The sequence below is a fragment of the Bubalus kerabau genome, chromosome 1 (assembly GCF_029407905.1).
Source record: "Bubalus kerabau isolate K-KA32 ecotype Philippines breed swamp buffalo chromosome 1, PCC_UOA_SB_1v2, whole genome shotgun sequence".
In the NCBI taxonomy this organism is placed as follows: Eukaryota; Metazoa; Chordata; class Mammalia; order Artiodactyla; family Bovidae; genus Bubalus; species Bubalus kerabau.
The window spans coordinates 166506759-166534702 of record NC_073624.1 but is presented as its reverse complement, the minus strand read 5'-3'; the positions used below and the strand labels follow the sequence as shown (position 1 = coordinate 166534702).

General features: G+C 48.4%; 2 protein-coding genes across 2 annotated transcripts in view; both read left to right on the top strand.

Moving 5' to 3' along the window:
- The first annotated feature begins 2069 nt into the window (after nucleotides 1-2069).
- On the top strand, nucleotides 2070-5829 carry FAM170B (family with sequence similarity 170 member B). The gene is made up of 2 exons (XM_055588140.1): nucleotides 2070-2181; nucleotides 5072-5829. The coding sequence occupies exons 1-2, from the start codon at nucleotides 2070-2072 to the stop codon at nucleotides 5827-5829; spliced, it is 870 nt and encodes a 289-aa protein (XP_055444115.1).
- Nucleotides 5830-22116: 16287 nt separating this feature from the next.
- VSTM4 (V-set and transmembrane domain containing 4) overlaps nucleotides 22117-27944 on the top strand; it is an 81682-nt gene continuing 75854 nt past the window's right edge. The window contains exon 1 of the mRNA XM_055538385.1: nucleotides 22117-22220. Within this exon, the coding sequence (XP_055394360.1) occupies nucleotides 22166-22220 (55 nt within the window). The 5' untranslated portion in view covers nucleotides 22117-22165. The remainder of the gene's footprint in view (nucleotides 22221-27944) is intronic.

Sequence of the window (27944 nt, the reverse complement as noted above, 5' to 3'; positions counted from 1 at the left end):
AAGTTTAGAAAAACCACCCTATAATAATAAATGTTAATTTATATTTTCTTTCTAAATATTTTACATTGAAAGTTACCCCAGAGTCACATGAAATTAGTTTTAGTTGTTTTATATGAGGTAAGGCCAAAGTTGATTTTTTAAAAAGTGAATAAAAATGTTCAGCATCATTTATTGACTTTTTTTTCCTCCTAGACCTTTATTTACTTTATCTCTTAAAAATTCAAATATTAATACATAACGTGATCTTTTCCTGGGCTGCCTCTGCCTTCCATTGATCTATTTGATTTTTGTGCTCTTACTGTTTATTTTTATAAGGCAGGTCTCGTGATTTATTAAGGGAGAAAGACTACACTTAGAGTGTTTCCTCTTCCTGCCAGGGAGCTCTGCCTCCTTACAGGTGCAAGTGTGACTCTCCATCACTCAGTAAAACTCTGTGGCCTTTTCCTTTACACAGTGGCTTCTAGTTCTGGAGAGGAGAATATTCCTAGGTGCTGTCTGTGCTGGCGGCGGTTGTGTTGCTTTGGGATTATTTTCAACCAATTATCTTCTGAGCTGTTGAGAATTTGGGATCCAGAGGAATTGAGTTGGTGAGACTGAGCAGGGGTTGGGGGGATATGGGGAGAAATGTTTTGGGGGAAGTGTGCTCAGGACATCCTGGAGCAGAGAGAGAGGGCAAGCTGGAACAGGTGCCAGAGCGACTGAGCTTGGAGTGAGGTTTGTGCAGGTGGAGAAGCAGGAGGGGACTCAGAGTTGTGGGATGAGAGCCAGCCTGCCTTGGGGCTGCAGGGATCTGAGGTACAGAGAGAAGGCAACTCCCCTAGACAGACTTGCCCTTGTTGGTCCATCCAAATACATGTCCGACATGTTCACCCACTATTTATTCATTAATTTGACAATAATCTCTGGAATCCTTGTGAATGTGTCCATGTATTCTAGTAGATGCTGGAGATATGACGGGGGAAATGAATGAATGACGTCTCTCTTCTCATGGAGCTGACGTTTAGGCCGCAGCAGATGAATGCTGGGAAGTGGTTATGCCTGTACACACACGCGTCATAGTCTAAGGGGAATGGATTCCAGGTGGCTCGGACAGGAGTCGTTTCAGAGGCTGCAGAGGAGGGTGAGCCATGTAGGGCCTAGGGGTGGGCACTCCTGGCAGAAGGAAGGGTAAATGCAAAGCCCAGGGGCAGGAGCATCCCTGGTGTGCTTGAGTCCCTAGACCTGAGCGAGGGTAAGCAGAGAGCGGGAAGACGTGAGGAGGCACCTGGGTCCCCAGGCCACAGAGCACCAAAAGCCCTACCGAGACAGCGGTGGGGCCTCTGAAGCCGTGAGGAGGCGGCAAGGCTCCGGTTCCCTGCCGCTGCCACAGTTCAAGGTAGGCCCAGTTTGAGGTTGGGTGATGATTGTATGTATGCGAGCGTGTGCGCGGTTAAGCGAACGTGTTCTGAATTTGTGTGTGTGTGTCTGAGTGTTCATGTATGTTTGAGTATATGTGTGCCTGAGTGGTTGTGTGTGTCAGCATGAATGTACGTGTGTTCACATGTGTAAAAGTGTCTGCATGTGTGCTTTTAGGCATTTGTATCTCTGTGTATGTACATGTGTGTGTGTGTGTGTGTGTGTGTCTGTCTGAGTGTTTATGTACATTTGAGTGTATGTGTGCCTGAGTGGTTGTGTGTGTCAGCATGAATGTACGTGTGTTCACGTGTGTAAAAGTGTCTGCATGTGTGCTTTTAGGCATTTGTGTCTCTGTGTATGTACGTGTGTGTGTGTGTGTGTGTGCATGCACACTGTATGTTTGCGTCTCTGACAACACACAAAGCAGGGAAGGTCCTGCAGGGAATGGGATGCTGGTGGGCAGCCTCTCCTGGCAGCCTGGCTGGGGCTCTGTCCTGGCCATGGGTCACAGAACACTTCAAAGTCACTGATGAGGTCACAGAATAAAGCCAGGAGCCTAGTGACCACGGGCACCTAGCAGCCACTTGGACTGAGGCCAGGGGAGGCTTCAGCGCCTGCCGAGCCCACTCGCACCCAACAGCTGGAGCTCTGTGACCCCGGGCACTCGGGTCATCATGAAGCACCACTTTACAGACCGAAGGGGAGAACAGTCACCCACGGACCAGTCCACCCTCAGCCGGGCCAGCCCGGAGTCCACGGAGGAGAGCGTACAAGCGCACCGGACAGGTCAGTCGAAAGGAAGGGGGTCGCTGCTGTGTCCTTGACAGGACAGGCTCCTGGGGGAGGGGAAGGGGAGGCACCGGGTCACCCCTTGGCGTTGTCACCAAAGTCCCGCGTTGGCCATAAACATGGGCCGTGGGTTTCCTGGGTGTGAGTACACAAGGGGAGTTCAGGAGGAATGAGGATGACATCCTAAAATGTTAGTCATATCTTTTAACTTGCTTTGAAAGAAACAGAATTGATGTGTCAATTCTGTGATTTCAGCAGTGATATAAAAAGTTCCTTTATAATAAATGGATGAAAGTTAATCCATAACATCATTTTGAAGTGACCACGGGTAGCACCCAAGGGTCACACCATCTTCGGGCCAAGTGACTGGTACCCACTCTATCAATCATTTCAATGCTCTGCACTTCAGTTTTCTAACTTGTCAAAAATCAGAACAATGCAATTTCTTAGGGTTTTTTGAACACTGAAAGAGTTAAAATACGACAAGCACTTAGTGTTTATATGGTGATGAGATCCAGTGAGGGTTTCAAGGAAAGTGTGAGATTCCCCTGGAGGAAGATGAGACATGTCCCACAGACGCCAGGGGGAAGGTAGGGCTGACTGGTCTGGCCAAAGCACTCCCCCTCGCAGGCTTTATTGAGCTGTGATTCACATATACAGACCACATCAGTTTTGTGTACAGTTTGAAGAATTTTTGCAGGTACACATTTGTTTAACCACTATCAATACCATGATGCAGAATCTGTTCATCACCCTCCAAAGGTTCTGATGACCCTTTGCAGTCAGTTCTCCTGCTGCCTTTACTCCAGGTAACCCCTGTTCTGTTCTCTCTCCCTACAGTTTTGCCTTTTCTAGAATGTCATCTAAGTGGAATCAAATACTCTATGACCTTTTCACCCTAAGTTCTTTCATTTAGCAGAATGCCTTCAGTTCAGTTCAGTCGCTCAGTCGTGTCTGACTCTTCGCGACCCATGAATCGTAGCACGCCAGGCCTCCCTATCCATCACCAACTCCCGGAGTTCACTCAGACTCATGTCCATCGAGTCAGTGATGCCATCCAGCCATCTCATCCTCTGTCGTACCCTTCTCCTCCTGCCCCCAATCCCTCCCAGCATCAGAGTCTTCTCCAGTGAGTCAACTCTTCGCTGGAGGTGGCCAAAGTACTGGAGTTTCAGCTTTAGCATCATTCCCTCCAAAGAAATCCCAGGGCTGATCTCCTTCAGAATGGACTGGTTGGATCTCCTTGCAGTCCAAGGGACTTACAAGAGTCTTCTCCAACACCACAGTTCAAAAGCATCAATTCTTCGGCACTCAGCCTTCTTCACAGTCCAACTCTCACATCCATACATGACCACAGGAAAAACCATAGCCTTGACTAGATGGACCTTTGTTGGCAAAGTAATGTCTCTGCTTTTCAATATGCTCTCTAGGTTGGTCATAACTTTCCTTCCAAGGAGTAAGCATCTTTTAATTTCATTGCTGCAATCACCATCTGCAGTGATTTTGGAGCCCCAAAAAATAGCCTGACACTGTTTCCACTGTTTCCCCATCTATTTCCCATGAAGTGATGGGACCAGATGCCATGATCTTTGTTTTCTGAATGTTGAGCTTTAAGCCAACTTTTTCACTCTCCTCTTTCACTTTCATCAAGAGGCTTTTGAGTTCCTCTTCACTTTCTGCCATAAGGGTGGTGTCATCTGCATATCTGAGGTTATTGATATTTCTCCCGGCAGTCTTGATTCCAGCTTGTGCTTCTTCCAGTCCAGCATTTCTCATGATGTATTCTGCATATAAGTTAAATAAGCAGGGTGACAATATACAGCCTTGACGTACTCCTTTTCCTATTTGGAACCAGTCTGTTGTTCCATGTCCAGTCCTAACTGTTGCTTCCTGACCTGCATACAGATTTCTCAAGAGGCAGGTCAGGTGGTCTGGTATTCCCATCTCTTTCAGAATTTTCCACAGTTGATTGTGATCCACACAGTCAAAGGCTTTGGCATAGTCAATAAAGCAGAAATAGATGTTTTTCTGGAACTCTCTTGCTTTTTCCATGATCCAGCAGAGGTTGGCAATTTGATCTCTGGTTCCTCTGCTTTTTCTAAAACCAGCTTGAACATCAGGAAGTTCACAGTTCACATATTGCTGAAGCCTGGCTTGGAGAATTTTGAGCATTACTTTACTAGCGTGTGAGATGAGTGCAATTGTGCAGTAGTTTGAGCATTCTTTGGCATTGCCTTTCTTTGGGATTGGAATGAAAACTGACCTTTTCCAGTCCTGTGGCCACTGCTGAGTTTCCCAAATTTGCTGGCATATTGAGTGCAGCACTTTCACAGCATCATCTTTTCAGGATTTGAAATAGCTCAACTGGAATTCCATCACCTCCACTAGCTTTCTTCGTAGTGATGCTTTGTAAGGCCCAGTTGACTTCACATTCCAGGATAGCTGGCTCTGGATGAGTGATCACACCATCATGATTATCTGGGTTGTAAAGATCTTTTTTGTACAGTTCTTCTGTGTATTCTTGCCTTAGGGACTTATCAATGTTTGGCATGCAACAGTAGCTCATTCCTTCTTATCAATGAAGAAGACTGTGCTGTATGGATGGGTGTCCCACAATCTGTATTCAGATGGTGGCCTTTGGGGTTTAGTCAAGGGCTTAGATACTACATTCATACACTATTTGATCTTTGTCATCGCATCCATAAGGTGCAGCTACATCTCTACGTTTGATCCTTATCATCATCCCAAAAGGAAAGTATATCATCCTTAGTTTATGGGGAAACAGGCATGGAGAGGAAAAGTACCTGCCTGGGGCCCCCAGAGCTTGCATCCTTTCAGGGACCTGAAGTCGTTGTGGCACTGATGAAAATGTCCTTCCACTTCCCAGGGCCCGTGAAGAGAGAGCAGCTGTCTCCACCGCCAGGCCCAGCCATCCCCCACGCGGAGAACGTCTACTTCTCGGGCAAGGGTCGGGGGATGTTGAGCTGGAGCAGCTCGCCGTCATCCCAGTCATCCTCTGAGTACCAGTCCTATTCCCAGTACCAGTCTTGCCATTCCTGCACTTATGGGGACCAGGACGCTGCCCAGCAGAGCATGTGCGCCTTCTACACCCACGTGAAGACCGTGCAGGGTGTGGCCGTGGCCTGGGAGACCGACAGCGGCTTCGAGCCGGTCACCCGACAGCCCCGCATCCGCGAAGCCAAGTTCATCAGGAGGCAGAGGCGGAAAGGCTCCTCCTTTGAGATGGCTTCCAATACGGACCTGCGCTGGGAACTGGAAGCCAGCAAGAACAACACCAGCTCAGAGCCAGAGGACGCGGAGCTGCTGGCGCCCCTGGAGTGCTGCCTGCAGGAGCTGCGGGACACCCCGGACTGGCTGGTCACCACCAACTGCGGGCTGCGGTGCGTGGCCTGCTGCCGGGTCTTCCCCACCCTGGAGGCCCTGCTGGAGCACGCCCAGTGTGGCATCCAGGAGGGCTTCAGCTGCCAGATCTTTTTTGAGGAGATGCTGGAGAGAAGGAGGGCCCGGGATCAAGGGCAGGAACAAGAGCCAGAGGAGGAGCAGGAGAGCGCTTCGGACAGCAGCAGATGCCCAAGGCCCCGCGCCAGGCTGCCTTCGTCACAGTCACAGACGCAGAAGCATTGAGCCGGAGGTATGCGCCCTGCCCTGTCCTCACCTCTGGCACCGCGGTCGCTCCTTTCCCGGCCATCAGGACCAGAGCCACCAGGGCAGGGAGAAAGGATGAGGGCCGGGGAAGGAGGCAAGCGGAGTGTAGAGCTGGGAGGTGAAGACGTCGGGGAAGTCACCCTCCCAAAGGGCACACCCTTTCAACCAGAATCCATTTCAAACCGTGAATCAAGTGTTTCTTACAGTGGGTGCAAGACCTGAAAGCCCGCAAGCTTGTGGCCACAGGGAGTTCTATTTTTGCTGCCGGGTCAAGCAGGTCATGACTCGCAGGAGAGACAACTACAAACGAAATTTCAGCCCTATTTTTTCATTGTTAGGAACTCATCATAGGCCCTAATTCTATATCTTATTTTATTGGAATTAAACTTGAATAACCCAAAGTTTAAGGCAATGGCTAATGGAGTGAATCATGTTATTGGGTTGGACCCACAGGACGCTGCCGTTTCTGCAGGTTACCCACTGGCACAGACATCTTGAGAATGGCAGGTTCCCAGGGTAGAGGTGGGGCTGGCTAAGTCCTGCTGAGCCTGAGCTCAGCTACGCCAACTGTTTTAAATACTGCTGCAAAATTTGCCTCTGCCCTTTCACGTGTTCTTTCAAAAAAATACTCGGTGCCCGCTGTGTGTTGGGCATGCTGATGGGTACGCACTCCAGCTCTCAGTGAGAGGCAGCTAGGGCAGGCAATTGCAAAGGGAAGGGGAGGGCTCCCAGGGCAAGACTCCCAAGCTCACGCAGGTTGATGAAGAAAAAGAAAACTGTCCAAAGAGGTTGATGCTCACAAAGATTTGGAGGACAGGTAGAGTTAGTGAGACCAGGAATTTTCTTCAGATCAACAAAACTAAAAAAGATGGTTTCTAGGAGTGGGTGAGCCTTGTTAATAGTGAGAGCAAGTGGTATTGAGCTGAGACTAGAGCATTTCCTATCATTTGTACATGGAGACTGCTACTGCTGCTGCTGCTACTGCTAAGTCGCTTCAGTCGTGTCCGACTCTGTGTGACCCCATAGACAGCAACCCACCAGGCTCCGCCATCCCTGGGATTCTCCAGGAAAGAACACTGGAGTGGGTTGCCATTTCCTTCTCCAACGCATGAAAATGAAAAGTGAAAGTGAAGTCACTCAGTCATGTCTGACTCTTGGTGACCCCATGGACTGCAGCCTTCCAGGCTCCTCCATCCATGGGATTTTCCAGTCAAGAGTACTGGAGTGGGGTGCTGATGGCTATAGGAGAGCAGTGTTGGGGGCTGAGGGGGGACACAAGCCAGACGGGCATGGAGCAGTAGTGAACACACACACACACACAAAACACTGGACACAAACATCAGACAGCTCTGCTAGCAAGTTTGTCTAAGAAGGAAAGCAATGATAGTTTAGCTGAACAAAAGGAAATTGCAAAAAGGCAAAGATGGGGAGACAGAAAGTTGATACGCTAGCAGGAATGATGCAGAGGAGAGGGGAGGCTGAGAACGCCAGAAAAATGGGAAAAGAGGAGTCAGGTAAGTGAGAGGAGACTGGATCCGACCAGATACAGAGACCAGCCCCTGAGGACAGTCCCTTCATGTCCTCTGGCATAGGCACATGGGCAGTCAGGTCAGGTAAGGCTTGGGAGCCAAAATGATAGAGCTTAATTTTTTTTCCTCTGGAAACTGCAAGGCGCTCTTGAGGAATTTTAAGCAAATCAGGTTGGCCTCTGTGAAAGATCTCTCTGGTGAGCAGGGCCAAGAATGGATGAGAGCACATCACTGGTGACAAAGGGGTGCGGTTGAAGAGTTGGAGGCTCTCGTGTGAATTCACGAGACTCAGGAGATGGGACTCACAGGTTTGGGTAAGTGTTTGATGAGGGTGGTGAGAGGAAGTTGTCCACAATGACTTCCAAGTTTTGTGCTTTTTCACCTGCGTGGTTGGTGAGTGTAGGTTCTATTTTGGAACACCAAGGGACAAGGTTTGCTGGGATGCCCATGAGCCCACTTTTGAATAAGCTGTCTATGATAGAAACCTTTGGAAGGGAGCTAGTTAGAAGGATCCCGGGCTTGGAAGAATGTTAAATGAGATGGAGGTAGATTTGTAGTCATCTATGCATGTGTGGCAGAGAAGGCAATGGCACCCCACTCCAGTACTCTTGCCTGGAAAATCCCATGGACGGAGGAGCCTGGTGGGCTGCAGTCCCTGGGGTCGCTAAGAGTCAGACACGACTGAGCGACTTCACTTTCACTTTTCACTTTCATGCATTGGAGAAGGAAATGGCAACCCACTCCAGTGTTCTTGCCTGGAGAGTCCCAGGGACGGGGGAGCCTGGTGGGCCGCCGTCTCTGGGGTCGCACAGTTGGACATGACTGACGCATCTCAGCAGCAGCAGCAGCAGCGTGTGTGGTTACTATGCTGCTTTATGTGGCCTAGTGTTACATGCCTTCTCTACCGGTCCCAGTGCAGCAGGAGCCATGGGATCATTTTGGAACAGATGTCCACCATGGGAATGATATCTCAGCACCATTTTCAAGATGTGGCAGGGGCACAGACTTTCTCAATCCACTTTGAAAGAGGTTGGAGGATCCCCAGGAAGAAAAAAGGGATGGGACAATGGTTCAAACTTTGTCAAGCTTTTATCAGAAGAACTACGTGGTGTTTGAGGGAGTCTAGTAGGCAGGTGGACTTCCCTGGTGGCTCAGCTGTAAAGAACCTACCAGCAATGCAGGATACCCAGGTTCGATCCCTGGATGGGGAAAATTCCCTGGAGGAGGGCATGGCAACCCACCCCAGTACTCTTGCCTAGAAAACCCCATGGACAGAGGAGCCCGGCGGGCTGTAGTCCATGGGGTCGCACAGAGCCGGACACGACTGAGTGACTAAGCAGCAGCAGCAGTGAGCAGGTAGAATCCAAGGACAGTCTGAGAGGAAGAAGCTGAGCCAGAGCGAGCACTGGCAAAGAGGAGAACTTTCCTATTCAGAAATTAGTTGCAAAGGAAATAAAATGAGGCATAGCATCTAAGCTCTGGAACTTCAGCCTTTAAAAGACAAGTGTATTTTTGTGTTAACACAGATATTCTAAGGGCCAAGCATTGTTCTAAACACATTACGAATATGATGTCATGTAATGCTCTCCACCATCCAGCGAGGTGCAGGTCCTATGATTAGTCCCGTCCTACAGGTGAGTAAGCTGAGACCTTGCCAAGGTCATAGGGCTGGTGCACGGCGGAATCAGTTTTCACACTCAGGCAGCCTGGCTCCAGAGCCTGCACTCTCACCATCACACGGAGAAGCCACATTTTATCATAAAGACAGATGCAAGGTATTTATAAAAGCAAACATGTCAACTCCACAGGTTGTATTTTCTTTGGATTAAATAGTAGCAGCTGGAGATCAGGGTGTTCAGGACAAGCAAAAGATGACAAGAACCTTGGGGAAACACATTTCTAATGTAGGGGATAATTTTAGCTGACACGGATAAAGGAAGGATGGGACAAAATTTTTCTTAAGATAATGACTTATTTTTAAAACATATCTTAAACTCAGCTCAGGTAAGTATTCATTTGTGGTTTAAACTTATCATTTTGTAGAGGCCTGGGACCCCCACCAAATAAGACAAGGATCAGGGTGAGGAAGGGGAACCTTTCCAGAGGGTTGTGGGATCTCAAACGTCTTAGATCTTGAACCACTTTACACCCTTTATTTCCCTAGACTGTAAAGAGAAATGGAACTTGTTTTACGAAATTTACAGAAATGTGAAAGCCTGACAAAGATGGGGCTGAAAGAGTGAAAAATATATTGATCTCACTTAGAAACACAAAATGATCTCAAATCAAATTTATAGGGTGAAAAGAACAATTCACCAAGACATGAGTTTGGGTCATCTCATGACTGTAAAGACAAAATTAAATCTAACAATACTTCATATGGAAAGAAGGATCTTATGATAGTCTCAGTAGATATTTAAAAAAATTAAAAACCCATATATTTATTGTGAATTGTTTTTCACCTATGGTGCCTAGATAATTCAACCGGAGAAAGAAGGATCTTTTCAGCCGAAACAACTGAATAACTATGCAAAAGAGTGAAGTTGGTATGGTACCTCACACCATATATAAAAGTTAAAATAAAAAAGATCTAAATGTAAGAGCTAAAACTATAAAATTTGTAGAGGAAAACAGGGGTGTACATCTTCACGATCTTGGATTAAGCAGTGATTTCTCTTAGATATGACCCCAAAAGCACAAGCAAACAAAAAATACATGAATTGGACTTCATGAAAGTTAAAAACTTTTGTGTTCATAAAATTTTATTAAGAAAGTGAAAAACAATCCACAAATCCACAAAATGGGAGACATAGGTGTACATCACATATCTGATAAGGATCTAGTACTATACAAAATACTCGATAAAAAACAAGCATCCCAATTAAAAAACGGGAAAAATTTGAAAAGCATTTCTTCAAAGGAGATATACAAATGACTAATAAACATATGAAAATATACTCAAATCATTAGTCTTTAGAGAGATGCAAGCCAAAACTACAGTGACCTGCCTATAATAAAAATAAAGATAAAGATATAAGAAGAAGCATTGGTGAGGATGTGGAGAAATTGGAACCTCATACATTGCTGGTAGGAATGTAAAATGATGCAGCCACTTCAGAAAATATTCTGGCAGTTCCTCAAAAAGCTAAAAATAAAGTTAGCATATGGCCCGGAGTTCTGATAATTGAAAACAAATGTCCGTGCAAAAACTTGCACATGAATATTCATAGCAAAAGTGAAAATAACCATCTAGTGATGAATGGCTAAACACAATTATTCAACCATAAAAAGAATTCAGTACCAATTTATTCTACGACAGGGATGAACCTTGAAGATACTATTCAAAGTGAAAGAAGCTAGACACAAAAGGCTACAAACACATTGTTCTATTTATGTGAAATTTCCAAACAGGCAAATTTATAGTTATGGAAAGCAGATTGATGATTGCTTGGGATTCAAGGGAAGAGGAGGAATGGGAAGTGATTGCTAATGGATTTGGGGTTTCTTCTTGGGGTGATGAAAGCATTCTTGGACTAGATAGCAGTGGTGATTACACAACTTTGTGAATATCCTGTAAACCACTGAATTTTATGTTTTAAAAACCTGAATTTTATAGTATGCAAATTACATAGCAATTAAAATAACAAATACACCAATAATTCCTATATTATTTTTTGAACTGAGGATAGAAAATTTCTTCAGATGATTGCTGTGGTTTTTCAGTTGCTAAGTATACCCATTTGAATGCAGAGTTCCAAAGAATAGCAAGAAGAGATAAGAAAGCCTTCCTCAGTGGTCAATGAAAAGAAATAGAGGAAAATAATGGAATGGGAAAGACTAGCGATCTCTTCAAGAAAATTAGAGATACCAAGGGAACATTTCGTGAACGATGGGCTCAATAAAGGACAGAAATGGTACGGACCTAACAGAAGCAGAAGATAATACAAAGAGGTGGCAAGAATACAAAGAAGAACTATACAAAAAAGATCTTCATGACCCAGATAACCACGATGGTGTGATCACTCACCTAGAGCCAGACATCCTGGGAATGTGAAGTTAAGAGGGCCTTAGGAAACATTCCTATGAACAAAGCTAGTGAAGGTGATGGAATTCCAGTTGAGCTATTTCAGATCCTAAAAGATGATGCTGCGCAAGTGCTGAACTCAATATGCCAGCAAATTTGGAAAACTCAGCAGTGGCCACAGGACTGGAAAAGGTCAGTTTTCATTCCAATCCCAAAGAAAGGCAATGCCAAAGAAAGTTTACACCACTGCACAATTGCATTCATCTCACACACTAATAAAGTAATGCTCAAAATTCTCCAAGCCAGGCTTCAACAGTACATGAACCATGAACTTCTAAATGTTCAAACTGGATTTAGAAAAGGCAGAGGAACCAGAAATCAAATTGCCAACATCCATTGGATCATGAAATCAGGTAGAATATGTAATTTATCACAATTTTTATTTAACATTGTTCTGAAAGTTACAACCAAGTCAATAAAATGTGAAACAGAAATGTTATATATAATGGACAGAAAATTCTGTTCTTTTTTTAGAAAAAGGATATATTTACCTTGGAAGCTCAAATAAATTAAAAAAAGAGGTAACTGAAAGATTGAGACAAAATGGATATCAAAAATTTTGTATGTATTAGATGTGACTAATTAGGAAATAACATGGAAAATTGTCCATTTACTAGATAAATAGAAATTCATGGAAATACTGCAGGTGTAATGAAATATCAGTGATTATTTCCAGTTGATAATTGTCAATAAATTTTAGTTTTCCTGTAATATGCATTATTCTTTGTTTTCTAGTTGAGGAAGTATGGATTTTATAATAAAAAGGCAATAAAACATTTAATCAAACATAACCTGAGGTCAGAAGTGACACAAGGGACTTTCAGCCTCCACATTTGTGGTCTACAGACCACACTTTGCAAAGCCCAGCTCTTGACATCTTAAACTTTGGCTCTTCTGAATTGAATTAGCTTTGATTTGAAGAGCACATTATAATGAATGAGAATGCAGCCAACGCAAGAGAGTTAAATTGCAAAGTTCTTTTCGTGGTGTGTCCTCATTTCTGATAAAGGTTGAGAGCTGTGAGTGAGAGGGAGATCTTGTGAGAAAACTGGTGGGAGGTCAACTGAGAGAAAGGGTGAAAGATAGCGACACTGGGAAGAGAACAAGATCACGAAAGGGGGGCTCTGCAGGGAAAGAAGCGGAAGGCATTGCAGCAGCGGCTGCTGCAGCTAAGTCGCTTCAGTCGTGTCCGACTCTGTGCGACCCCAAAGATGGCAGCTCACGAGGCTCCCCCGTCCCTGGGATTCTCCAGGCAAGAACACTGGAGCGGGTTGCCATTTCCTTCTCCAGTGCATGAAAGTGAAAAGTGAAAGTGAAGTCGCTCAGTCGTGTCCAACTCTTAACGACCCCATGGACTGCAGCCCACCAGGCTCCTCCGTCCATGGGATTTTCCAGGCAAGAGCACTGGAGTGGGTTGCCATAGGCATTGCTGCAGGATGAAGGAAAAATGAAGTTGGAGAAGGGAGAGAGAAAAGGCAAGAGACAAATGGCAGATGCTAAGGAGGATGCATTGACGGGGGAATGTGACATCACCAAGGTGGTCCAGGTATGAGGCTGGTGGGAGAGGATGAGGGTCCATCGCAGATGGTGGAGTCCTGACTGACTTTTCCATAGGAGTCTCTGAGGTGTTCAGTTATGGATGTTGTCATGGGTTGAATTGTGTCCTTCACTCCCAAATTTCAAGGTCAAAGTCTAGAATCTCAGAATGCGATCTTATTTGGAGATAAGATCTTTAAAGAAGTAAGTAAAATGAGGTCATTATTAGCATGGGACCTAATCCATTGTGATCGATGTCTTTATAAAAGGAGGAGATTAGGACACGGATATACACAGAAGAAAGACCACGTGAAGACATAGGGAGAGGACAGCCATCTGCAAGCCAAGGAGGCAGGCTTCAGAAGACACAACCCTGCAGATGCCTTGATCTTGAACTTGTCCTCCAAAACTGGGAGATGATACATGTCTGCTGCCCAAGCCCCCCAGTCTGAGTGTCTTGTCAAGGCAGCCCTGACAAATGACTACAGATGCTGAAGAACAAGGGCCAGAGCTAAGCATGTAGGCCCGTGTTTCTGGTGGGGAGCCTTCTGGGTCCCAGGTCCTCAGGAGAGTGAGCCCACAGTGAGGGCTCAATCAGTGCTTGTTGAGTTATATACCTGGAATGGCATGAAGGCAATTGAAACCCAGAGGTTGGCTTTTGGCAAAACAGAGTGGCTTACCGGTCCTGAGCATGCAGAGTGCTTTGGGCTGGGGTTGCAGGGCTTCTGGCATGTGAGTACGTGGTGGCCTGGAGGTTGGGTAAGAGAATACGGTATGTTCCCTTCCTTTCTACTCTAAGCCTCTACTGCTCCCCCTTTCAGGGAGATAGACTGGAAGGCCCCCCCTAGAAATGAGCTGGGACAGGGCTGATGAGCACCAGGGCATGCTGAGCTGTAGGGAAGATGGAGAAAGAAGTTCATGAAAATGCCATGGTGACAAGACCATGTGTGTGTACACATGCGTGTGTGTGCGTGGGTATGCATGAGTGTGACTGGGTGTGTATGTATGTGTGTGCTGGGCTGTGCTGTGCCTGGCTGGGGTGGAGCACAAGGACCTAGAAAGAAGGTCCATGAATGATGCTCTAATGGGCTTGTTGGGGCTTACTGATGCTTTGTTGCTGGACTTCCTGCAGCCCCTCCCAGAGCATGCCCAGGAACTGAAGTGCCAGTTACCATCGTCTTAGGAAGAGAGAGAGAGAATTACTGACAGCACTATTTTTTTAAACCTGAATACTGTTCTTTCAAACGCCAAGAACATTCTTACCGGGCCCACATTGAGTTACTTTTTGCTGCTTACACAATGACCTAAATAACAAATATTCTAGTTTATAGTTCCTTGATAACTCTAAAATAAAAACAAATTTATACATTAAATACAAAGCAATTGCATCAGCAATAAAACTCAAATTGACAACATTAGTTTTATACCACTGTTGAGCTTGGTGCTTGCAAAACCAAGTTGCCTCCTAAGTGAGTATGGGATTGAATGCAAGGCAGATTCTTCTGGGGCTGCTGGGTCCTAACTGCAGCATAGTAAGATGACACAATCTCCCAGTGTGGACAGCATGTAAAGCTGTATCGTCTAAGGGCATCCCGGTGGCCAACCTACATACAAACAAGGGCACAGAAATCATGTGCCACAAAATGTTTATAAAGTGTTGTAAGCAGAAAATCCATGTGCTTTAAATTTTTGCCCTAAAGTTTTAAGAATTCCATTAGGGAGCAGGAGGAGCCCTGGAACTCTGATTGAGAAATGAAACCAAGGAGCACTCATGTGGAACACCCCTCATTTATTCCACAGACACTCACCCACTGCTTCCTCCACAGCCAGGGCCTGGGCTCAAGCAGGAAGGACACAGAGATGATCGATGGCCAGTGTCTGGTCTTGGGGATCAGAGAGTCCAGTAGGCACATTTATGATGCTGTGTGTAGAGGTTTGTATAGGAAAGTGTGGGAGCTCTGAAGAGGGGAACTAACTCAGTCTTTGGGACTTGGAAGGCTTCCTGGAACAGGTAGTACCTCTTCAAGCAGAGGTTTAAGAGGAGAGAAATCCAGCACCTCCTGACAAGGCAATTAGTCCAGATATCCCAAACTGAGATAAGACTGGGACTCTGAACTTCTAAAACAAAGGCTATCATTATAAAGACGGGAAAGGGTTTATTTTGTCCTCTAGAGAGCTTGCTCCTTTGTCCCCACAATCATCTCTTCAGGCAATTAATGGTTCAGCAATTTCATCATTGGAGAGCCATTCACTGACTCAAGACTTGTCCTTCTCTATTTTAATAATAATATCCTTGGAAAGCTCACATACTAATTTAAGCCTTTTACATGAATTAATTCATTAGTTAGCTATAGAGGAAGTCCCTGAGGGAATGGAAATGGAGTTAGGGAGTGACCACGGAGAAGAGTTAGGACCAGATCTCATAGCTCATCTGTGGAGGGGTGGGTGGGTACTAGGGAGAGGGAAACATACCCCGAAGATGTCTCATCTCTCATCCATCCGTGTGTGGAGTGAGGTACATGTGTGTGTGCTCTTAAGGGAGTGAGTGGGACGTTTTCTCACTCAAAAAGAGGTTACTCTGGATACTGCACAAAACACTAGCTTCCTGCATCTTGTCCTCATCTAGCCAGGAAGGCTGGGAGCAGCAACCTGGCCTGGCTGTGATGGAGGCTGAGCTATCAGCCAGGCTTCCCTTTTGACCAGCCCTGGCTCTATTTGGGCCACTGTTCGGGAGGCAGCTGAGCAGTCCTGTCTCTGATTTTCCTGGCCCAGGGGAACTGAGAGCTGGACTCAGCACTTCCCCGCAGAAGCAGAGAGAAAAGCCAGACTGGCGGTGAGAGACTCGGCTTGGAGATGCCTAGTCCGAGAGCAGCATGCTGACCTGTAGCTGACGGAAGACAATCGACAGCCGGTCGGTGCTTGCACATGACTCTGAATCTTGTGCACACTCTTCCTACAAACTCCAGAAGCCTTCTCTTGCCTGAGTCAGTGGCCTCCCACCACTCTCATTTCTAACGTGGGCATGATTGGCATTTTGTGGGCACTGTTATTTCCCTTGCAGGACTGCCCACTGCAATCTAGGGCTTTCACATCATGCTCTCTGAATGTTAGTTGTGCATCTACCCCTCAAATCATTGTGACAATCAAAACTGTTCCACACATTTCCAAAAACCCCTAGGGGGTCCATGCTGCCCATTGAAGGCTGTTTCTCCAAGGACAGGCTCTGCCAGCCTTGAGCACTGATCCATCCTTGTTTGATTAAACACAAAGTAATAAGTGCCCACAGCACACAGTGAAGGTGGAGCAAGGAGACCAGGATGGGTTCATCAAAGCGGGGCTGATGGAGCCCTGAAGCGGGTGGGTGCCGGTATGAAAGCTGCTCCTAGCTCTGGATTGCTGTGGTCCAAGAAAGGCTGCTATTTAGAACAAATGTATGGACACCAAGTAGGAAAAGTGAAGTGAGATGAACTGGCAGATTAGGAATGACATATATACAGCATTTCCTCCTCCAGGGGATCTTCCCAAACCAAGGATTGAACCCAGGCCTCCTGCATTGGCAAGCAGATTCTCTTATCATCTGAGTCACCAGGGAAGCCCATATATATAGGTTTCCCTGGTGGCTCAGATGGTAAAGGGTCTGCCTACAATGCAGGAGACCGGGGTTTGATCCCTGGGTCAGGAAGATTCCCTGGAGGAGATGGCAACCCACTCCAGTACTCTTGCCTGGAAAATCCCATGGACAGAGGAACCTGGTAGGCTCCAGTCCATGGGGTCGCAAAGAGTTGGACATGAGTGAGTGACTTCACACACACACACACACACACACACGTATAAAATAGAAAATTAATGAACGCCTACTCTTTAGCACAGGGAATTCCATCAGTGCTCTGTGGTGACAAAGAGGGGATATATGTGCACACATCGCTGCTTCACTTTGCTGGGCAGCAGAGACTAACACAGCGTCGTAAAGCAACTGAGCACCAGTGGAAAGGCTGCTACTCACGAACATCCGAATGTGTGAGAGGAAAGAAGGATCTTCCGCTAGACTCTCTGCTTTTCAGTCCCAGGTTAGGGTGAGCGATTTTCTTGGTTCTTTTGTTACTTTGTTTTGGGATTAGCCATCCCTCTTCTTGCTAGCTGACCTTGGTGACTGAGTCTTCAGTCTCCTGGCTCCCTACCCCCATCTCTATTTCTTAGCTCCCTTTATCTGCTCCCTCTTTGTCTGCCTTCTTCTTCCCTCCTCCTCCCTTCTTCCCTACTATTATGGGTTGAATTGAATCTCTCCCAGACAGAAAGTGACTGTATTTGGAAATGGGCCCTTTAAAAAAGTGGTTACATTAAAATAAGGTCATTAGGCTGGGCCCTAATCCCATATAACTGGTGCCCTTATAAGAGGAAAAGATTAGGATCCAGATACACAGAGAAGAAAGAGCAGATGAAGACACAGAGGGGGTGACACAGAGGGGGAAATGCCCATACACAAGCCGAGGAGAGAAGCTCCAGTGGAAACCAAACTTGCTGAGACCTTGATCTCAGGTTTTTAGCTTCCAGAACGGTTAGAACAATTTATTTCTGTGCTTTAGGTCCCTCAGTTTGTGGCACTTTGTTATGGCAGCCTGAGAAACAGCTTCCTTTCTCCACTTACTAGTGCACCCATGCACTGCCGAGATGTTTACTGATGGCCCACCATGCACTGGGCACCATGCAAGAATGCGCTTCCAGGGCTCAGCACTCAGCCCTCCCCTGTCTCAGATCCTGGACAATGACACTGGTTTCCAAGGCATCTCGTATTGGCTTGAGGATGAGTCAACTGTCGTTCCTTTTTCTGTACCCTCGTTGTGAGTCACAGACTCTAAAATTCAACACTTCGCTTGGATTACTGTCAATAACATTGGAGATATTAGACTCAGTGAAGTCCCTGCTTCCAAACCTAGTGGTGCCCTCTCTGTGATGCCTGGAGGAGCCTTGTGACACCTCCCCTCCTTCACTGACGTCACCCACCATCTTTGGGATGAAGTACAAACTCCTGGATCTGGCATTCGGGGGCCTCTAGGGCTTTGTTCCGGCCTGTACCTCCGTCCACATCTCACTCCCCAGATGCAACTGGTCAATTAAGCTCTCAGGAGCCACCTGCAAGACTTGAAATGTCTGTGTCTTTTAATTTGTTATTATTACTTTTAATATATTTGGCTGGTAACATGTGGGATCTTAGTTCCTTGACCACAGATTGAACCCTTGTCCCCTGAAGCAGAAATGCTGATGCCCCTCCTGTGTCCTTCAGTCACTGTGCTTTGGCAATCTGTTCCCTGCTCTGGAACAGTCCCTTACCCTCTGCTGGTGGAACTCTCCCAGGATACTAGAAGGTTCAGTTCAAGGGCTGCTTTCACTGTCGAGGCTTCCAGCAAGACACGGAAGAGGAAGCAGGCATGGCCTCTGGTGTGATCAGTGATACAGGTGACCTGTCCACTTCCTAAACCTGCCCTCATTCCAATCTCTTCTATCTGGAGCCTTCTAGAATCTGCTGCTGCTGCTAAGTCGCTTCAGTCGTGTCTGACTCTGTGCGACCCCAAAGACGACGTCCCACCAGGCTCCTCTGTTCCTGGGATTCTCCTGGCAAGAATACTGGAGTGGGTTGCCATTTCTTTCTCCAGTTCTAGAACCTAGGGGCCAATTTTTTTTTTTCCCTCTGCATCCAACCAGCCTGCAGAGCCTGACAACCAAGCTAACAATCGCTGCTAAGGTCAAGGAATGACCTGAACTTATATCTTACAGCTTGGTTTGGAGAAGCTCTTTCTATCCAGCTGTACTGTCAGCCTTACAGCTTCTCATCTCCTTACCTTTAGGGAAAAACCAGTGCATTCCCCACCCCTTCCCTGTTTGTGCAGGGGAAAGATGGTGCAATTTCTGTCCAAATCCCACCCTTGCTGGCTCATGACTTCTTCTTCTTCTGATTGGATAGACGCGTCCTCTGTAACCACGACCTCTTCTTTCCTATCCTCTCTCTCATCAGTCACAGCTGAAACCTCTTTTGTCCAAAGTCTTTGTTCACTCTCTATTGGTGATAATTCAAGCATGCAACTAAGTGCTTTTGGCTCCAAAATGCCTGTGAACAGCAAGAAGGAGGAGATCTTAAAAATTACTTGTATAAATCCAGACTGAAAAAGCAACACAGAAATCCGCTGAGAACCTTAGATGGGGGTGCTTACTTTTCCTTGGTGCTTTTAGCTTAAGAATATACTTGCTATACACAAAGTCAAGCTGATTAGAAAACCATGCCATCCTCTTTCATCTCAGACCAGGCTTTAGCAGACAACTGAATACTGGAAGAAGAAAAGGAGACCTCCACTTCGTAGCCTGCCATGTAATTTATTTTAAGGGCACTTGGATTTCTAAGATTCTTTCAGTAGTGACTGGTATAGATTCAGGACTAGCTGAGTAGGGCCTCAGCATAGCTTAGTGTCCTCAGGGATCTGGATCAACTTCAGAACAGTCTGAACACTCATCCAGAAACCCCAGACAGGGGGATTTTTAGAAGAGAAAACTTTTAAAAATAATTGGATTGTATTATTCTTCTAATTCAGAACACAGTCAGACCTGATGGAGCCAGGAGTTGGACAAATAAGTTGGTGGAGGATTTTCAAATTGTCTTAAGGTTGTGAGTGAGTTAGCAGGCAGCAGCAGCAAGGGGAAGGGAAGTATCGGGAAGGCCTTTGCTATTGTATCCAGGATAACTGAAATCCTGAATCTCATCTGGGTCATTGATGGTGTCTGCCCTGGAGACTGGGTGTGTTTCCCTGTTCCTATGTCTGCAGCAAAGGTCGAGATATTCTGGTAGATTATTTCAGAAGCTGAAAAGGACTGAGAGAGATAGCTGCAAAGAGAATACTGAAAAGAGAATACTGTTAGGTGTCACAGAACTATAAGAAAAGCACTTTTCAGCCCCTAAATCTCCAGCACAACATCAATTTTGGCAAAGAGAGGGCAAGGCAAAGGGTGGGCCCTTAAGTCTGATTTTGGATTGAATATCTGCTCACTTCTGCAGGAAATGATATTTAGAAATGATACTAAAGCGATAATTGGCTCCCCTGAGTGTGCCCCACCTGTGTAAAGGGCTCTTTCTACTTTCCCCCAACAGGGAGTAAATCGCAAGCACAAAGGTTGAGGTGGGAGGTCTCAGAGGACACCGCACAGGCCTGCCACTTCCTTAGCTTCCTGCCCACCTGCAGTCATGCCGACGTGCCATTTTACGCATGTCACCATCATCCGGACAATGAGGTTCAGAGAGGTTATGTTGCCCAGGGACCCACAAGTGGTACCCAGGGTGGGACACTGGTCAGCTTTCAGAATCAGCATTCCTCCTCTGGCATCCTTTCCCCTGTCTCACCAAGCACTGTCTTCCATAGTCAGAATCCAAGTTCTCCATCCAGACACTCTGTGGCCCAAGAGCCCTGGATAGGAGACCTCTCTGCGCCTAAGCTTACTAACCTGTAAAATGGACCCTGGGACCTCACAGGGGTGGGTGTGAGGTTTAGTTGCTCATACATGCAAAGTGGTTTCCCAGCTCTGGTCTGGAAGTCTCCCAGAAATGTCTGTATTCCTGGGTTGTAGGATCCTGTTTGACACCAGTTCTTGCCCTCACTTCTTGTCCTTGGCATCAGACCCAGCAACCTTGCAGCCAGTTCCCCATGGACTCCTCAACTCTGTCACCACCTGGTGAGAAGAGGTGGGGCTGCTCCTTCCCGTCAGGCTGCCTGGACGGTCAGCCCAGTCCCTGCAGAGCCCTGCTCCTTGTGAGAGTCCTCAGCTAGAAGAGTCCTATGGACTCTTGGCCTTAGGACCCCAGGGAATACCTGGCATTTGGAGACATCACAAGTGCTGTGCACCCACTGGCCTGGGCTGCAGGGTGGACTTGTCCTCTGGGACATGACCTGGGGCTAAAAGCAGCCAGTGGGCAGTACCACCTCTGTCCCATGCCTTCCCCACCCTCGTTCACTGCTTTTAGAGGGAAGGAGACAGGGGCCATGTTCTCTTCTTCCTTCAGGGACCCCACTCCAAATTAGGGTCCACCTTTTCTGGAACCCCACAAAGCCCTCCTTTGACAGACACATGCAAAACGTATCTAACACACATTTTCTTTGCTCCAGAAGTGCTGGACTAACACATTAGTTAGGCTCTGGCCCCAAATTTGGAAGCATGGGGAAGAGATCAGGCACTGACTCAGGATGAGATGGGCAGAATGGCCTTCTCACCACATCCTGGCTGTGTGACCAGAAACAGCCCTTTCATCTCCCTGCCTCTGCTTCCTTATCTGCAGCGATAATAGTAAAGACAGGTGACATTCACCACCCAGGGGCCAGGTACAATGCCTTAACTGGAACTGTCTCACTTGATCTTCTTAAGCACCCAGTGAGGGACATGCCCATCTCCCCATTGTACAGATGGAGTAAACTGAGGCGCGTGGAGGTTGAGGAGCTGTCCCAGGGTCTCACAGTGGCAGGGTTTAGTGACATGCTGCAGAGTATCTAGCCAATGTCTGTGGCTGGGGGCACCCTAAGCGGTCATCACAGTTTATAGTGTTCGCACACTCTGAACTTATGCGTGTGAACCTTCTCCATTTTCCAAGCATCCCCATGCATGACACCCCCCACCCCCCATTCGAATTCAGCTGCTCCTTGGCTCCCAAAGGTCTCTGTGTAGAGACTGCAGGAGGTTCGCTGGGCAACAGGTTAGCCTTAGGTCCAGGAAGTCCCCGCATTTGGTAGTTGCCCCCCACCCCATCTTTCACCCAAGCTCCCAGACACCGTCCCCGTAGCAATAACTGGCCTGTGATGCAAACTGACCTCCAATATCATTGCAGCTACGTATGCCCTGTATCGGATCCATTGCCTCCCAGAACCTCAGTGTTCACATCTGTGAAATGGGAGTGGTGAAATGAGCCGCCTGCAGGTTTCGGTAGAGGATCGCCGGCGGGGCCTCGCCCTCGCCGTCAGCCCAGAAGCCCTGGCCGGGCGTCGGGGCAGGCGGCCGGAGGGGCGGGGGCCGGAGCCGGGCGGGGGGCGGGCGCGGGGCGGGCTGCGCGGCGGCGGGGTCGGGGGAGGAGTGGGGGGCGGGTGGCGGGCAGGCGGTGGCGCTGCTCCCGCGTCACAGCGCCGGGCGCGGCGGGGAGATGCGGCTCCTGGCGCTGGCGGTGGCCGTGCTGCTGGCGCGGGCTCCGGCCCCGGGTAAGCGCGGAGGGACCGGGTGGCTCGGGGACCCTGGGGTGGGGCTCGGGTAGCGGGGCCCGGGGAGGCCGGGGCTGGGGACCTGGGACTCGGGCCTGGCCGGGAGGCCCCGACGCCTCCGGGCCGCCCCCTCCCGGTCCCCGTCGGCGCCCGCGAGCCGGGGTCTGTCGGTCCAGGCGGCGGAGCTCAGCGGAGCCTCTGGAGGGTCGGGATGCAGCGTCCCTTCCTCGCTTCCCTCTTGGCTGGGACCCCAGCGCTCCGCGGGACCCTCCGCAGCCCAGTTCTCTCCCAGGGGCCAGGCCTCCAAGTGGAAGACGCGAGCAGGACTCTGCGAGCCCTGGTGTTGGTTTGTTTTCTGTTTTCTTCCCAGCAGTCAGCGCCAACAGCTGTTGGCAGATTAGTGTGGGCAGCAACTCCCCTTTAATTCTCTTCGGAGAGTTCTTTGGAGGACCGGTCCGAAGGGGCCGCATCTGCCGCCGGCCGTGGGGTCTGGGGACTTGATCGCGGGCATTTTGCGATGACCCGGCCTGGGGATCCTCGGCTGGATGAAGCCGGGCCCTTTCCCCTTTCCCTGAGCACCCGACTTTCGGGACAGCCTCCCCCGGCACTGCTGGCTTCCATTTGGGGTTTCTGCTCCCACTTCCAAGGTGCGGAAGACTTTTCTTTATCTCCCAAGGCTGAAAGGGCAGTGTTGGCTAGAATAATAGTAATAATAAGTATATTGATGGCACTCACATTTCCTGGGTGCCCATTGGGTGTTACAGTTATCTCCTTTAATCACACAGTACTTCAAAGAAATAATGACAAGAGTAAATCTATATCCAAGTGCTTTGCAAACATTAATTCAGTTACACTTGTCTCTGGGGGAAATGCTATTATTCTTATTATCCCTTATTTTATAGATGAGGAAACAGGCCAGGTCCATGAGTTGACTTGCTTTAAGTCACAAGGCTTATACCTGGTTTAGCTGGGATTTGAACGCAAGAATCCTGAGTCTAGACCACTTTTACTGGCTAGGCTGTGTTGCCAGTGTTTTTTAAGTAAGGGGGCTGATGAACAGAGTTAAGTAATTTTCCAGCATTTGGGTGGGTGGCCCAGCATTTGAGCCAGCACAGATCGAGTCTGATGGGGGAGGGACTTGGTTTCCAGTGGGAAGAAGTTTACCCCTCGTCCCCTGGCTACCAGTGCAGTGGGGTTTCCAGTGAACTTGAAATCGGCCCTGTGGGAAATGCTCTTCACGGTTGTTGCTGTCTTGGCTCACAGTTACTGGAGGTTTGACTGAGATAGTTGGGCCAGGGCAGCTCGAGTGGCCAGCAGCCAGCAAGAGGCAAGAAGAGGGGCAAGGGTGTTTGTTCCCTGGGCTCCACGACGGGTTTCCTAATCTCAGGTGCTGTCAGCCATGGTGTCCCCAGAGAGGGGCTTTTCCCAGGAAACCTCAGGAGCTTTGAGAACTGGAATTAGGAAGCCTTTATTTATTTGGCCACGTGTGGCATGTGGGATTTTAGTTCCCCGACCAGGGATCAAACCCACACCCTCTACATTGGAAGTGCAGAATCTTAACTGCGGACTGTCAGGGAAGTCCCCTGGAATTCGAGAGCCTTTAGTCACCCTGGCTGTGCCCACGGCTGTGTGGTGTTGGCAGCTTCTGCTTGTGCCGCACTCAGTATGCCAGTCATTCTTTTAAGCTTTTCATTCACAGCCCCTGGTTGCAGCACCTCTAAAGAAGGCCTGGCAGATCCACTTTATACCTAAGTCTGGCCTCTTAACTGCTGCACTTTTCTACATCTCCCTTTTGGAGAAAAGTGGGGCCTTAGGGGTTACCTGGTCCCACCTGTCATTTTACAGCAAGCTGAGGGTGCAGACTATTTACTCAAAGCCATGCTGTAGTCTTGATTGGTGGTTGAGAACCGCCTCTGATGCCAGATGGCCTCGTGGCTAATTCCCGCTCTGCCATGTTCTGTGTGAACTTGGACAAGTGGCTTAGCTTCTCTGGGCCTTAGCCTTCCTGTCTGTAAAATGGGGATAAACATACTATGAGGATAAATTAAGAAAACACAACTAAAGTGCTTAGAACAGTACTTGGTCTAGAGTTCACATCCAGTAAATGTTAGTTCATCATGGGTCAGGGCCTTGTGTTCATCCCGGATGAGAGCTGTTTTACGGGGACCACCTTGATATGAAGGCGTTACCCTTTAGGCTGGATCTCTGCTTCATACTCGGTAAACACTGGCTTCTAGGGCCGTGGGCTTTAAAGTAATTCAGTTATATTTCTTTCAGAGATTTATTTGCCACAAATTCAGACTATCCTTTTAGTAAGAGCGAGATTACTGCCAACTGGTACACACAGTTTGCATTTCTTATCAATGCAGAGGCTCCTGGCTTCCTGAAAGGAGAGGGGAAGTTTCTTCTAGACAGAGAAGTGCGGGGCACAGAGCCATTAGCGCTTAGCTCGCCCATTTGGAACAGAGGGACCCTAGCCTTGCCACCTTTGTGTCCCAGGTGTCTGTTTCTGTTAGAAGTTCTATATTCCCCTGTACCTGGAAGCTGCTATTTCTCACTTCATAAGTGTGGGGAGGGGGTAAGTGGGGAAAGGGAGAGAAGATGGTTGAGTACTAGATGAATAGGTTGTGTACTGTTTGGCTATACTGAAGTCCTTTTCGGCTGTTTTCTGAGCTTTAGTTCTTTTCATAACATTATCCAAATGGGAACAAGAGGATTAGACCCCATCAATCTTATCCACAGGAACTTAACATTTATTTACAGGGGGAACCAGCTATGTAATTTGTGGGATTCAGTGCAAAATGGAAATGCAGGGTCCTTCATTTTAAACTTTTTAGGCTTTTAAAAGAGCAACAGCAGAGATTAAATCGAATGGAGAGCCTCCAAGCTTAAGGCCCTGCATGACTGCTGATCATGCCCCCGAGAAGCCCAGCCTTCTTCCTATAAATCACCGTGTGTGTCGCTTTCTGTTATTTCCACCTGCCCTGTTCTCAGAGCATGCAAAGATTATCAGTATTTTAAAGGTGCTTTTTTAAAGTAGCTTTTTAAATTTATTTTAAAAAATATATTTGTTGTGCCGGGTGCTAATTGCGGCATGTGAACTCTTAGCTGCTGCGTGTGGGATCTGGTTCCCTGACCAGGGATTGAACCCAGGCCCTCTGCCTCGGGAGCACAGAGTCTTAGCCACTGGGCCACCAGGGAAGTCCCTAAAGGTGCTTTCTTGCTGGAGCCTTATACTCCCCATGCAAGGCATCATCTTCCTGCTTTTGAGATGAGGGAACTGAGGCCCTGAGGACCTCACTCCTAGTAGAACCAGGTTTCCAGCCTGGCTTTGTTGGATTCCAACCCCTGGCTCTCTGCCCAGTCCTGCCACACCACTGGCAAGGCCCTGGGCCTTGAGCATCCTGGCGCCCAGCCCATGAGCGGAGGGCATACTGGCCTACCAGGTCATGGCACATGTGCTTGTTGAAGAAATAAGGTTCTCTGCAACAGGAAGCCGACCCTCTGTTTTGGGTCAGTCTCTTTCTTGCCCATGTTGTCATATTCCTCCTTTAAGAACTGGTCCTGGGGGCCCTGACTGGGGTGCAGTGGTCCCCTGGAGGTCCGCCTGCAGACCTGGGTGGCTGCCTGGGCGATGGTGCGGGGCGCTTCACTGGAGGATACTGATCTTGCCATTTCCAGCCTGCACTAGCTCCTCCTGCCTCAGGTCCTTTGCACAGGTGGAACCATCTCCCACAAAGATCATTGCCTCACTGCTGCCCTGAATTTGTGTCATGAGGTCCGCCTCAGCCTTCCACTCACCCTCACCTCCCCAGGGTTTCTTTCCTCCCTGACACACGGAGATCAGAGTTTCTCTCTCAGTTTTGTACGCCCCATTTCGTTTCTGTGTGGTACCTGACACTGTTTGTAGTCGCGTTCTCCTGTGTCTTTTTCCTGACCGCCAGTGCCTTGTCCACTCGACTCTCAGCTCCTTGAGGTCAGGGGTGCCTCTTCTCGCAGTGCTCGGCACATGGCTGTTCTCAGCAACTATTTGTCAAGTGATGAAGTGAACAAAGCCTAAGCTAGGGTGTGAGCTGGAGGAAGCGGAGCGCTGAATGTGGAGGAGGTGGGGTGGGGGCGGGGTGGGGGGGTCTACCTCCCACCTCACTTCCCAGCAGTGCAGGACCAGAAAGCAAGAAATTTAGTTCTCCAGCACAGAGTAATTTCAGTGCTGCTTCCTCCTCGGCTGGAGAGGGGAGACTCTGCCCTGCCCAGGGCTAGTCCCTTACCTTATGTGATGTCAGAGGGTCTAGTGACACCTGCCTCTCCTGCCTGGTAGCTGGCTTGGTCCCTGTTGCCTGCTTTGCCTGCAGGGTGTGGATGCTCTGTTGTTCAGATTGAGACCCAGAGGGGAAAGGCTTGGGCCCTCCCCAGCAGCACACTCTAGTCAGCCTGTCTCTACTGCGTGCCTCTTGGCTGCTCTGCAGTTTCTCTGTTGAGCCATATGCTGCTGCTGCTGCTGCTAAGTTGCTTCAGTCGTGTCCGACTCTGTGCGACCCCATAGACGGCAACCCACCAGGCTCCCCCGTCCCTGGGATTCTCCAGGCAAGAACACTGGAGTGGGTTGCCATTTCCTTCTCCAATGCGTGAAAGTGAAAAGTGAAAGGGAAGTCGGTTGAGCCATATGGGGCCTGATAATTGCCATGGGCAGAAGCTGTGTGATGCTCTCCTCTAGTATTTAAACATCCAGCTCAGCAGAGGTCTGCAAGGCACTGGGTCCTCTACCTGCGTTTTCTCCCTCCCTCGAGCAATGCCACTTCTCACAGCTGTTTGCCTTTGGGCTGAGTTGTGTTCCCTGGGCTTGAGGTAGTCATTTCCAGTGTAGAGGGGAGGGCATTGCCTGGGGCAGTGGCTTTCTGAGAAGGTCACTGTTTGCATGGGAAACCATACAACCTGAGACCCCGTGTCTTTTAACAAAGCTAAATGCCCCAAGGAACCTGTGGGCAGTATCATTTCAGTCACCCCCCCATACTCTCGTGTGGAAAGTAGGTGTAAATATCTGGGCTGGAGGTAAGACTAGGGCCGAAATGAGCCTTCCTGGGAGGAAGGTTGAATTGCTTCACTGGGGCCGCCGTCGCAAAGTGCCGCAGGCTGGGGGCTTCGGCAGCAGAGTTTAGTTTCTCCCAGCCCAGAGGCCAGAAGTCTGCAGGGTCGCTGTCTTCTGAGCCTTTCTCCTTGGGCTGTAGTCGGCCGTCTTCTCCGTGTGTTTACGTGATCTTTCCTCCGCCCGTGTCTGCTTCCTAATCTCCTCTTATAAGACACCAGTCATGTTGGATTAGAAAAGGAAATGGCAACCCACTCTAGTATTCTTGCCCGGGAAATCCCATGGACAGGAACCTGGTGGGTTATAGTCCATGGGCTCGCAAAAGAGTGACTGAGCAACGACAGCATGTTGGATCGGGGTCCTCCCTAAGGGCCTCCTTTTAACCTAGTCATCTCACTAAAGGGTCTCTCTCCAATACAGTCCCATTCAGAGTTCCTAGGGATTAGGTCGTCATTTTAACCTAGTCATCTCACTAAAGGGTCTCTCTCCAATACAGTCCCATTTGGAGTTCCTGGGGATTAGGGCTTCAGTATGGGAATTTGTGGAGGACACTGTTCAGCCCATAGCAAGGGTCTTGGCACGTCAGTGGGAGTGACATGTTTGGGCCATTTGTAAGAGAGGGGCTAACTGAAGGCAGAGAG

Coding starts and splice junctions, on each gene's coding strand:
- FAM170B (XM_055588140.1), top strand. CDS start 2,070: ATGAAGCACCACTTTACAGACCGAAGGGGAGAACAGTCACCCACGGAC. Junction 2,182..5,071: donor CGTACAAGCGCACCGGACAG/GTCAGTCGAAAG, acceptor TCCACTTCCCAG/GGCCCGTGAAGAGAGAGCAG.